Source organism: Mus caroli, chromosome 9 (assembly GCF_900094665.2).
Source record: "Mus caroli chromosome 9, CAROLI_EIJ_v1.1, whole genome shotgun sequence".
Lineage (NCBI taxonomy): Eukaryota > Metazoa > Chordata > Mammalia > Rodentia > Muridae > Mus > Mus caroli.
Window position 1 is genome coordinate 27,623,515 of NC_034578.1, and position 12,489 is coordinate 27,636,003.

The following is a 12,489-nucleotide window of genomic DNA, read 5'->3' on the forward strand; positions in this document are numbered from 1 at the left end:
ACCTAGCCATAGACAGAGGCAGGAGAGAAAAGTCCAAACTGGTCTACTTAAGACATGCTTCTGATAAACCTATTTAGATGAGTTTGAGGGATGATCGCTCATGCTGTGAGAGTCAATGCATTACTGAATTCTGTGTGGTTGGGTATATCTTAGCAAATCTTTAAAGATAGCATGGACGCCATCTGGCACACACAGTGACCCAGAGCACAGTCACGTCGTTAAGTGAACATTACTGACAGCCGACAGTGGGTTCTACAGCAGGAGTCTGTTTTCTACCAGAAGAAAAAATGCACAGGGTAGGAGAGAGCCAGGGAGAGCCTGTAAAAAACCCTCACTGAAGCCAACAGCTTGCCCTCCACAGGCCCTCATCTGGGAAAGTGGAGCCATGCTTGTGAGGAAGACTCTGCAGGGGTGCTTGGTCCTCAGCTTAGCCCCTGAGACATGCAAGATCCAGAAAACGACCTTGATCTTTCTCTGGTTAATGGGTTTATATAAAACTGAAAGACTCCACCCACTTTACAATCTAACTGGACAGCAGGAAGTCGGAAAAAAGAAATGTGTGTAAACAGGCTCTCTCCAAGCTTGCCAGAGCAGAGTCACTCTTATAGAGAAAAGTCTCTATGGTCAGCTGCTCCAGATTCTCAAAGACTTGCCTAAGTTCTTTTTCTTCCTCCGAAAAACTTCAAAAATTGAGCAATGACCATCACTCACATTAAAATCTGAACCCTCGGTGGCCATTGCTGTGTATTCCAGAGAAGGACAATGCACTCACTTAGCAAGGCCTGCAGATGGAAAACCATGGAATAAAAGAGTCACCAAGAAACGCAGCGTGGGGCAAGCCAATGCCAGGGGGAGTTGCTCAGTAATTTGTTTCAGAATTGCTTACAACAACCTACCTACTGCGACATTCCTGAGGAGACTTCTGAAGCTGGTACCTGAATGTACATCACAGTCCCTGGGAACTGTGTGAAAAGAGAAAGAGAAAGCCAGAGGAAGAGCAGAGCTGGGCTTCCAGAAAAAGCAGAAGCAAAAGGCCTATCCCTTTGCTTTCCACTGCTGGAGAAAGAGACGACCGCAAGCTCCTGTTCATGTCAGCACTCCTCTCAATAGCAGAGATGGGTGTCAACCAAAGGATCCAACTGGCAGGTGGATAAAGAAACTGGTACATGGCCACAGTACTATTTGGCACAAAAGTGAAGAAAATCTTATCACTTGAGAGGAAATAAATGGACCTGAAGGTCATCATCTTACGTGGGAAAGGGGGGACAGCTACAGAAGACAACCACAGCATGTACTTACATGGTACGTAGATGCTAAGGAAGTTGAGGCTATGATGGAAGTAGAGTGTAACCATGCTAATTACATGTTCAGGATGGAATGGAGAGATGCTGGGTAAAGATTCATAGGGTTGGAGAGATGGCTCTGTGGTTAAGAGTACTGACTGCTCTTCCAGAGGACACAGGTTCAATTCCCAATACCCACATGGTACCTTACAACCGTCTGCAACTCCAGAGGATCCCACACCCTCATACAGACATACATGCAGGTCAAATGCCAATGCACATAAAATAAAAATTAATATTTTATTAAATAAAAATTTCTGCCTCATAAATACAGAGGTGGATGCTCACAGCCATCCATTGTACTGAGCATAGCGTCCCCATTGGAGGAGTTAGAGAAAGTACCCATGGAGCTGAAGGGGTTTGCAGCCCCATAGGAGGAACAACAAGATGAACTAGCCAGGACCCCCAGAACTCCCAGGACTAAACCACCAACCAAAGAGCACATATGGTGGGACTCACGGCCCCAGCTGCATATGCAGCAGAGGATGGCCTAGTGGGACATCAATGGGAGGAGAGGCCCTTTGTCCTATGAAGGCTATATGCCCCAGTGGCGGGAAATGCCAGGGCCAGAAAGCAGGAGTGGGTGGATTGGTGAGCAGGGGGAGGGGGAAGAGCATAGGGGATGTTGTTTTTCAGAGGGGGAACCAGGAAAGGGAATAACACTTGAAATGTAAATAAAGAAGATATCCAATAAAAAAATGTTTTGGGTTATGATGAATAAGTTCAAAAGAGATCTATTGTACAACACGGTGATTATAGGTTTCAGAGTATTATGTGATGAAAAATTGCTGAAAGTAGGTTTTCATATTCTGACCACAAAATAAATGGTAAATGAGATAACACAAAGGCCAATTTGCCTAATGGAGCCGTTCTACATGCTGTGCAGATTTTAAAATATCAGGTATACCTTAAATTTGAATAATCTGTATTTGTCAGTTAAAAAATAATAATGAATGCTCAGGCTGGCCCATCTTTGATTCACCAGAAAATAAAGAAAAAGAAAAAAGAAACACGCACATCTTAGGCTGGAGGATAAGCCATGAGCTTGTAGGTGGAGGTACCCTTGGGCTGGGCCTTACCAAACATAAGCGAAGATAATCCCAGGTCTTAAATCGACCAATGAAATGTCTTCAATCCCTCCAGGCAAGAAACAAACCAGAGGGCGGGCCAAGGAGTAAACTGGAGTCAGAAGCACCTGGAGCCCAGCATGTGGGAGAACCAGCATTTGTGTGCACACACAGGTCCATAGGGTCACATCTGCTGTCAGACAATAAAGAATATCATGGGTTTCTAGGGCAAAAGACCCTCACAGAGATCACACACACACACACACACACACACACACACACACACACACAGCGGCATCTCAGAGGCAGATGTCTCCTACAGTGAGAATAGAACGGCTCTCAGAGTCTGCCTAGCCCCAGTCACATGCTGACTCTGGCCATTGTACGCCTCCTTTGGTTTGTTGTGACACCACCTGGTAAAATCCGTACTGTGGAGTGGGCAGAGGTGAGGAAGACAGCTTTCTGCACACTTGCTACAAGCCACCTCACACAGGCAGTGGGTGTGGTCTACACAAACTGGTTCTCCGAGGCCAATCCTTAACCCCTTTGTCTGTTCCCGGGAGTAAAAAGAAAGACCTCTTCCTCTGCTTTTCTCAGCAGCAAAGATGTGAGGTGGGCCTTGGTGGCATCAAAGCTGTATGTTTGCCCTGACTGCTTGTCAACGGAGAGATACAAGGAGCCAGATGGCTGCACAGGGGCAGATTTTTGTCTGCTTGGCTCTGAAGTGTGTTGTATGACTGTTTCACGGAGACAGTAGCTGGGACTCTGTTAGTAGCTGTCTGCTAGCTTCCAAGCCTACATATTGGTAGAGGTGACAATAATGGATAACTGGCCAGCCACTAAGTAGGTCCTGAAGGGCATCACAGGGAAACAACCTTATAGGTGACCCTGAAAAATCAGGCCTCACCACCAGAGTGTATGAAAGCCAAACGAACCCTCCCTTGTGATATTTGGTGCCTAGGGCTTCCTGGTCTTGCTGAAAGTGAGGGATGGATACTACCTTTTGTTTGTCTTCCTCTGATGCTGAGATTGTGGAGCCCAGGCCCCTTGCATGTAAGAAAGAACTTCCACTGGGCACCAGCCCCAGGGCCTTGGCACAGCTGGGTAGTCCATTTTTAAGTCTTCTTTTCTCACAAGTTGGATACTTAACAAAGAAAAGCTGGGGAACAAATGAGAAACCAATACCGGGGGTTGGGCTTAAAGGTTTGGATAGAAGCAAGGCTCATCTTTATAGTTTTGACCTCAAAAAGCTTTTCACTCATTTAACTATTTGAAAGGGCCAGCCTGCAAGACAGGTGATTGGGTAAAGGCACCTGCATCCACGCCTGATGGCTTGTGTTGAATTACCAGGATCTACATGGTAGGAAGGTAGAGCTGACTTCCATAATTTGTCCTCTGGCCTCCACACACAGTGGCATGAACATGCAACACACACACACATCTGCACACACATAGAAATAAAATAAATAAGTATATTTTTTAAAAATACACAACGTTTAAAATTGAAGCCCCCATCTGGGCAGCTGCTGGCCATGGAGTAGCTTGGTGGGGGCAGCCCAGCTGCTCGTGACCACCGCAGCACTTCTGTGACTCCTGTACTTCGGCACTCGTGGTGTGGCCCAGCCTTTTGCTTTGTAGATGGGAAAAGAAAGATCCAGAGAGACTGACTACCTCTCTCTCCATCAGACACTTCTCTAAACAAACCAACAAATGAACAAGCAAACAAGACAATCCTCCTGAAAGATGTATTTTTAATTAAAAAATAAAAGTTATCTTAACATATCTGCATTTGCAGCTTCCAGGAGGCAACTTCACGAAGCAGGGAAGCCAAAGACCATCAGGTCTGTTGGCACCTGACCGTCTCATAAAGGCGCAAAGGCACACGTGTCTTCAAACAGACAAGCAGGGCTCTGAGATGTCCCTTGTAACTCACAACTCCCTCCAACTCCTTTTTTTTTCTTTTCTTTTCTTTTCTTTTTTTCTTCTTTTTTTGTCTGCCTTTAACAGCTTTCCCCACCCGACCCCACCCTCAAAAAAAAATTCAATTCTCTTAAAACTACAGAAATAAGCGCCAAGTCAGCAAGGAGTCTGGGCAGGTCTCCCGAGCACTTCCACCTACCTCTCTCTGCTTTGCTGACCTGTTGCCCAGAGGAGAGCAAGGAGGGAGAAGAGCAGCTCTTGCTGCAGGCCAGTGGAGCTGCTGTAGCCAGCCCTGCAGCTATCACCCAAGCCTGGGCAATCAGATCCAAGGCGCTATCTCCCTTACAGAAGGGTATCTGTGCCTAACACAGCCTTGCAAGAAGGTTAAGTCCCACACAAGCGAGTCTTCATCAAATGCTTCCGATGAAAATGACGCTGGGACGTGGGAGACCAGAAGTGCTCCTCTACCCACGTTTCTAGTCTTTAGAGGTCTTCTCTCCCTCATTCTCCTTGCCTCTCTCTTCCCTTCTTCCCAGCTCCCCCTTCCCCTCAAAGAACTTTATTTTAGCTTAATGGTGGGGGTTCAGAGGAAGCTTCTGATAACTCCTGGGGCTGGTGAATCGGTTCTGCCACCTCCAAGGGGACAAGGCACGCTTTGGGCTCCTGGGTATCACAGGGCTCCTCCTGTCTCTCCGAGGATTCCAGCAGCTCCTGGCTCTGGGCCTGGCTGTTCATCTTCTCTTCAGCTTCAATCTCCTCTGATGTGGGAATGGAGTTCTTCTTAGGGCGCCCCTTAGGTTTTGTGGGTGCTTCCTGTCCACCTTTAAGGACCTATGTGGGGAAAAAAAAAGAAAAGTTATTGAATCCATGAAATCCCTCCACCCGGCTCCTGGTCCACCCTTACACAGCAATGTATAGTTTCCCTCTCGAGAGCAAAACCACAAGGTTTGGCCACATGTATTTTTAGGCTATACCCCCCCGCCCCGCCCAGCTGTAGCCAGCTTCTTCCATGCTCAATGGATTTTAGTCAGCATCGCATACTTTGGCATTAAATACCCTGATCATGAACACAGGAAAATGTCACCTCCTTTGGTAAGGAAAGAAATTAAAGTTCAGATGCTAAGGAGCTAACTATGGACTGACAGATTAAAAGAACAGGATCTCTAGCAAACAGGAAAATAAACACACACGTGTGAAATGGAGCCTGGATCGTCTTTCCAAGGCAATCTGACAATTCAAGTTAAAAGCTTTTCAATGCAGACCCTTTAAAAAGAGAAGTGCCTTACAGTAAATTCTTAGCACTCACACTTAAAAAAAAAAATAAGTTGATCTGCAAAACATATTCAATCACACACCAAATGGCTTATGTCAGTATAAAATAATTATATAGTTCTCCCCATTTTGTGATCTACCCAAGAATCCCCATGAGGCAGGTAGAAATTATTGTTTTTAATATCCATAGTTTACTTCGTAAAGTAGTATACAGTCCTTCCTTTACCGACTCCAGTCCCTGGTTCTGTGTCGTCAACGTTCCAGGCAGCTAGTGTGAAGAGCTTTGGGAAGGTTTGAATTAAATAGAGAAGGGATAGAATTTTTTTTTTGCTACTTTCTGCATTAATTGTATTCATATCTCTGGGGTGTCCTATCTGAGATGAATACACCTATCTGAAGGAACAGTTTATTTTCCCTCACGGGTTGGTGATTTTACTTCATGGTTGGCCCACTACTTTTGGACATACGGTGAAGTCAGATTATCACGTGGGAGAACGGAACGAGTTGCTGATTTCGTGGGATCAGGAAGCAAAGAGAAAGAAACAAAGGAGGAGCTGGGGTCTCAGTGTCCACTCGAGGACACTTCCCAGTGACCTAACTTCCTTCCGCTGGGCTCTACTTCTTAAAGCCTCCAACTTTCCTCCACCGTTGACAGCATTACAGGCCAGGGATGGAGCCCTCTTCCTGCACATGGACCTTTGAGGCCACTCTAGATCCAGACTAGAGAACATCTCTAACTCACTGTTCCCCTCCTCCGTTTGCACAGAAGCTCCGTAAGGACAAATCTCTCCTGACCAAGACCTTTCTATGTAGTCACTGGGTATTTATTGACTCTGTTTCCTTCTTCAAAACCAGAAGAGGACCTCCTTGGGCTGAACTTCAAGAATGAGTGCATTAACTAACTCATCAAACCTTAAGTTCTTATTAAAACAGCTTTGAGATATAATTTGCACTCATGCTTCATATATTTAAACTGCCCAATTTAACAATGTTTAGCATAATTGCTAACTTGAGCAGCTATCACTCAGTGCAATTTTGGATCATGTTTCCTCATCACCCGTGGAAACCTTCTACCCATTAGCACCAAATCATCACCCTGCACCTCGGTGATCAGCCGTCTTTCCACATAGGCAGAACCATAACGTGTGGCCTTTGCTTTGCTTCACTCGGCCCAGTGTCCTTAAAGTCCGTCTACGTTGTAGCACATTCAGAAAGTAATATTCACCGTATGTCTGCATCAGTTTGTTGACTCCCTCCCTTATCAGCTGACAGACACTCAGATCACACCCACCTTTAGGCTCCTCCGTGAATAATGCTGTCATGAGCATGAGTGAACAGACACTGCTTCAAGTTTCTGCTCGAGCCTCTTTCCGGTCTGTACCGGAAATGGAGTGTGCCAACTCTATGATTAACATTCTGGGGACTCTTGCTAACGTAGCGGCACCACTGGACATTCCAACCAACCATGCATGTGGATTCCAGCTCTCCACTTCCTCACCAATGCTTGCAATCAATCCTTCCTGATTATGGCCATCCTAGCTAGGGCAAAGGAGGGTCTCAGTGTGGTTTTCATTTGCAGTTCCCTAATGGCTAACAACGTTGAGCAGCTTTTCATGTGATCTTTTTAAAAATAAATTTTAATTAGAGATAATGATATCACTTCCTCCTTCCCTTCCTCCAACTGCTCCCGTCTACCCCCACCCCATGTTGGTCTCTCTTTCAGATTCATGGCCTTCTTCTCTTTCTTAATTGTTGATATACATTTTACATAAGTATGCAAGTACAGCCTGCTCAATCTGTATACTGCTTCTTTTGTGCATATGATCTCAGGGCAGACCATGCACACATCAATTTGTCTATTTGAATTGTCTCCTTAGAATAGAGTATGCGAGATTCTTAAAAATAATCTAATTCATGTCCCTTATCAGATAGAACATTTAAAAATATCTCTTACCATGCTGAGGGTTCTCTTTTCCTCTCTCCCTCTCTCTCTCTCTCCCTCTCTCTCTCTCTCTCTCTCTCTCTCTCTCTCTCTCTCTCTCTCTCTTGTCTTTTCACTGGGTGATGGTATCCTTCACAGCAGAATAGTTTTTAATTCTCATAAGATCCAACTTAATTTTTCTGTCGCTAGCGATTTTGGTGTTGTATATAGAAAGGCATTGTTTAATCCTAAGCCAAGAATATTTACTTATGTTCTCTTCTAAGGCTTTTATGGTTTTAGTTCTTATGTAGATCTGTGATTTGTTTTGAGTTAATTTTTGGCGTACAAGAGCCAGGAAAACTGTATAGTGTCAACCAACACCTCTTTCCACCTGCAATTCTTCTTGACTTATAAGAACCCTCAGACAGCTCAAAGGGAGGTATGAAGTGACATCCAACAAGGTATAGACACTAACAGAAATCGCCTCTGGAGAGAAGACACCCGTGTTCCTTCTTGGGTATGTCAGTATCTGATCTTGATGTCAGTGCTTTTGAAAGCGCCTGACTGTGCCAAGACAGAATCTTCCTGTTGAAAGCAGTTCCACTGGGTATGAAAGAGGTTATACAAAAAGCAGTTGCTCCATGCAGTAATCAAGTTAGAAAAGGGCAGGTCTAAGGAAGCCATCTAATTGGCAAAAGAAAGTCCAGCCCAGCAATTACAGAACACCACCCACACAGCTTGGATCTACCCCACCTGGCTGTTTTCCTACAGCATGAAAAAAAAAAAAAAGTCAAAACAATCAGACCATTTTCTAAATGGAATAAAACATTCCAGTGCAAGCAATAATTAGGAGATAACTACCCTCCTGGCTGCTTTCCGCATCGACCTCTGGCCCCCTGCCTCCCAGCGCACCTGAGACGTGCAATTATCCGGAACCCGCCCTGCACCAGGCCTGCACACTCACAAGCACCCAGCAGCCCTCTCCAGGGGCTTGCTTCCCCACCGATTCCTAGACACAGGTTGTTCCTTAGTCCAGAGAGGCCAGGCAACCCACTGGGCATGAGGTCATGTGCTTCTCTCTGTCTCTCACAAAAACACCTAGGGTGTGGTACTTCATTAGCCACATTGATCAGCAGTCCTCCTCCGGACCCTACATCTAGGCATTTGAATATGGATGAAGATGTCAAGATGGATCCTCTTGCTTTCTTCCTGAGGTACTGAGATGGGGGTCAGGCAGTTGCCTCTGAGAGAATCGGATGACAGTATAGAAGAGTGCATCTTCTTTCCTTCCCCCTTCCAGACAGAAAGTGTTTGCAGGGATCAAGGCGAGCCAAGGGGGGTGCTGGATTTAAATGTAAGACTCCAAACTTCTCCAATCTACCATTCTTACCAGCTTAATGTATAGGAGCTCATAAAACTCACCACTGACCATTCTTTTCCCTATTTGTCCACACTCTCCCATCAGAAGCCAGGCTTGTGAACTTGGGGACCGTTTGTTTCTCACTCCCCTCTCCCCTCCGGCACAGTTGGGACCACTGAATCGATGATGCTGAGAAAAAAAGGCTAGGCTCTCTGGCATGAATCTCTCCCATAGCATTGCCAATCACATTAGCTGTTTGTCCCAGCCTCATGACCCCATGTTCCGTGTACTCAGGACTCCTCTCAACTGAAAGAGAACTTGAGGGGTCCTAGAAGCCTGTAGAATTCACTTTCACCTTCCTACCATGGCCTCCAAAAGTTTAGATTCTTTGAAAACATGGATTTTGTTGACAATAAACACTAAAATTCACAATGGCTAAAATTCCCTTGTCAGCATCCCATGTGGCAAGCACTAGCCTAGGTATTTGTAGGTGTCATTTCAGATAGCACAACTCTGTAAAGTAGATGTGAGACTTTACCAAAGAGACATACAGTAACCTGTCCAGGGTCATAACTGGTAACAGTTTCACTGAACTGTTCGCTCTCTGGAAACAATGCAAAATCAAGTGGCAACCACGTGTGACACTATAGTCTTTCCACATTCTGGAGTGTGGTTGGGTCCGCTTTCAGAAGAGAACTGAGCGTTAATACTGCAGACCACTGAAAAATGAGACATTATTGGCCTGATACAAATGCCGTGGATCTCCAGAAACAGAATATGGGATAAGCATCCCATCTAATGTGCAAAATTAAATTTACTCAACCCGCTATAGGTTACACATGCTGACCAGTCAAAACTAGTTAGAGATCCTATCTGGCTTTTGGCAGCTTTGTCCTTGGCAGCCTCGAGAGTAAGTCTGAGAATCAAATGCTAATCTTTTTCCAGTTCCAATTAGGTTACTAGCCTTGAGACATCTTTATTACCCAATTATCTTTTTCTTTCCTTCTCAGTACCTGAAGAGATAGCCTTGAAAGAGTTTTTAGCAGGGAAATATATGAGGCAATCCAGAGCTCAACAATGCCCTGCTGTTCTGAGGGAGTCTGAACTCAACACTCAACTGCACGCCATGCCTTGTGTGTGGCTCCCGCCATTCTAAAGTTCCTTCTGCCCCTTCTTTCTGCCCAAAGCTCATTCCCCACCATTTCTAGACACATTGCCATCCATCCACTGAAACCAGCTTACAGGCACCTCTTCCACACAGCCCTACCTCCTCTTCTCTGCTCCGGAGGCAGTGTGTCCACCCTTCCTCGGTTTCCCTGACTATTCTGTATAACTTGGCTTTCAGGTCTGTCTCAATGACTCAACTAAAAGTATTTTTATGTTCCCTGTGTTTTAATTGATATTTTTAATTAGCATATAAAGTGTTAACTTCACTAAGTATTTTCAAACATCAATTGTTTGTGATGGCTTTCCTCCCTTCCTCCATCTCTGCCTTCCCTTGCACTCCTCACCTCATCCTTCCTGCCCCTTCAACATCCCTGCCTCCTCTCATAGGCCTTTTAGGTTTCATTACTTACACCCACCTCACAGCCACCACATGGACATGCAAGTAGCTCAGCTTGTCACTTCAACCTGATATGAATTAACTGGTCCATTTGCTGTTGCTAACATGAACAAAACTAAAAGCTTGGCTCTCTTCTCTCTGGAAGGGACCTGAATTTGGCTTGCCTAGAAGGTTCTGTGATGTTAAATCTACTGAGTTACTTCCATTTTGAAGTGTATGGCTGATTACTATCATCAGGTACTCTGCAACTGTGCCTGCAGTAGATTGCCTGATGAAAAACAGGTGATGTCAGAGCCCAGGGTGCACACGTTGTCCCACGGGGGGCGGGGACTGGGTGGTGCTGGCCGAGAGGACAGGTTGTCAGTTCGTTATTCGTATGACTCATGCAAAGATTGCTGATAACCAATTTAAACAATACTCTGCTGCTCAGGAGACATTGATTTCCACAATGGTGATTGGTGAGGAAAGAGGAAGGTGGTGGAACTTAAAAGAAAAAGAACCCAAGGGACGTGCCCCAGATGGGCAGGGAGGGGCACCCAGGGGAATGTGGCCCAGCATCTCTCACTCCCAAACTCGGTTCCTTTAGAGAACAGCACCCACCCACCCCCAATTTTCACCATTAGTTTCATGTGTGTAGAGCCTTACAGAAAGTTTAGAATTACTCTATTTATTTGACTTTCACTCTCCTTCAGTTTTAACTTCTGTCTGCAGCCGTCTTCACTACACTCACCTCTGAACTTTTTTTTTTTGGGGGGGGGGACTTATCTCAAACTAAATAACCGAATCATTCTGCATACCCTTGCTACTTCCTGGGCCCATCTCTCTCCACTTACAGAACAAATCCCACTAGAAGCAGAAGTTACGTTTTATTTTCATCCCTGCATTGCCCAGGACAGGCTAGGGTGGCTAGCGGAGGAACAGCGATGTTTGGTTTGGATGTGAAGTGTGTCTATGGCATCCTCCCTAATATAAACCATTCAGAGGTGGCACTTCAAGAACGTGACTACACTATGAGAGCTCTGGTGTCACAACAGAGAGGCCACTGGGAGATGGGAACCAGTGGAAGGCAGCATGCTTCGAAATGACCTGGCCTGTCCCCAGCCCTGCCATGGGTCCCTGAGATCAGACTTCCTGGGAGGGGAGCTTTTCCTGGTGCTCACCAAGTTTAAAGACTCCTGCATTCAAGGACTCAGGCACAGAAACATCTGTCTTTTTTATGACTATTGCCAGTGGGTACTTAGCTATTGCTAGGAGGAGAACAGAGTTCTTTGGATGGGCCAGAGGTGGTGTTGAGAAGGCTTGTATGTTTTCCTCTTTGATTTCTAAAGAAACTGGTTAAGAAATGAGGTCAACCAGAGAGCCTAAGCAACAAGGAAGACTTCAGTGGAAGATGTAAGGATCTCCCCCAGGGAAGGGCAAGTAAAATAGATTTCACAGGTTAACTACAAATGGGTAGGGTTGGGAACAGGCAGGATCAGATGGGGGAAGGAAGGAGAAAACACCAGGAGAAATGGCTGGAATTGAGGGACATTTCAGGAGTGAAGTGGAAATCTAGTGCAATGGAAATTCTATGGCATCTATGACAGTAACCTTAGCAGAGGCTCCTAGTAGTGGGGATACAGGACCTACTCTGGTCATCTTCTATAACTAGGCAAGGCTTCAAGTGGAGGGATTAAGACACCAACCTGTTCACAAAACCTGCAGGTTGTCCTGCCTAAAGAGTGTGCCGGGACTGGGAGTCCGGCACAATCCTCATCAAAAAGACCAGAGAGACTTCATCCAGCTACTGATGGGGGCAGATGCAAAGTACCACAGCCAAACATTAGGCAGAGCTTAGGGAGTCCTGCAGAGGAGGAAGAAAGATGAGAGGAACCAGAGGGGTCAGGGACACCACAAAAACAGGGCCCATAGAATCAACTGACCCGGAATTTGCAGAGAGCCTGTAGGGGTTTGACCTAGGTCCTCAACATACATATTAAAGATGCATAGCTTGGTGCTCTTGAGGGGACCCTAACAATGGGAGCGAAGACTGCACCTGACTC

At 45.7% G+C, this 12,489-nt stretch overlaps 1 protein-coding gene across 1 annotated transcript in view; it reads right to left on the reverse strand.

Annotated features, from left to right (window-relative positions):
• Nucleotides 1-4,395: 4,395 nt before the first annotated feature.
• Nucleotides 4,396-12,489, reverse strand: part of Barx2 (BARX homeobox 2) — a 66,752-nt gene continuing 58,658 nt past the window's right edge. Inside the window, exon 4 of the mRNA XM_021173165.1 lies at nucleotides 4,396-5,161. Coding sequence (XP_021028824.1) covers nucleotides 4,895-5,161 — 267 coding nt within the window. The 3' untranslated portion in view covers nucleotides 4,396-4,894. The remainder of the gene's footprint in view (nucleotides 5,162-12,489) is intronic.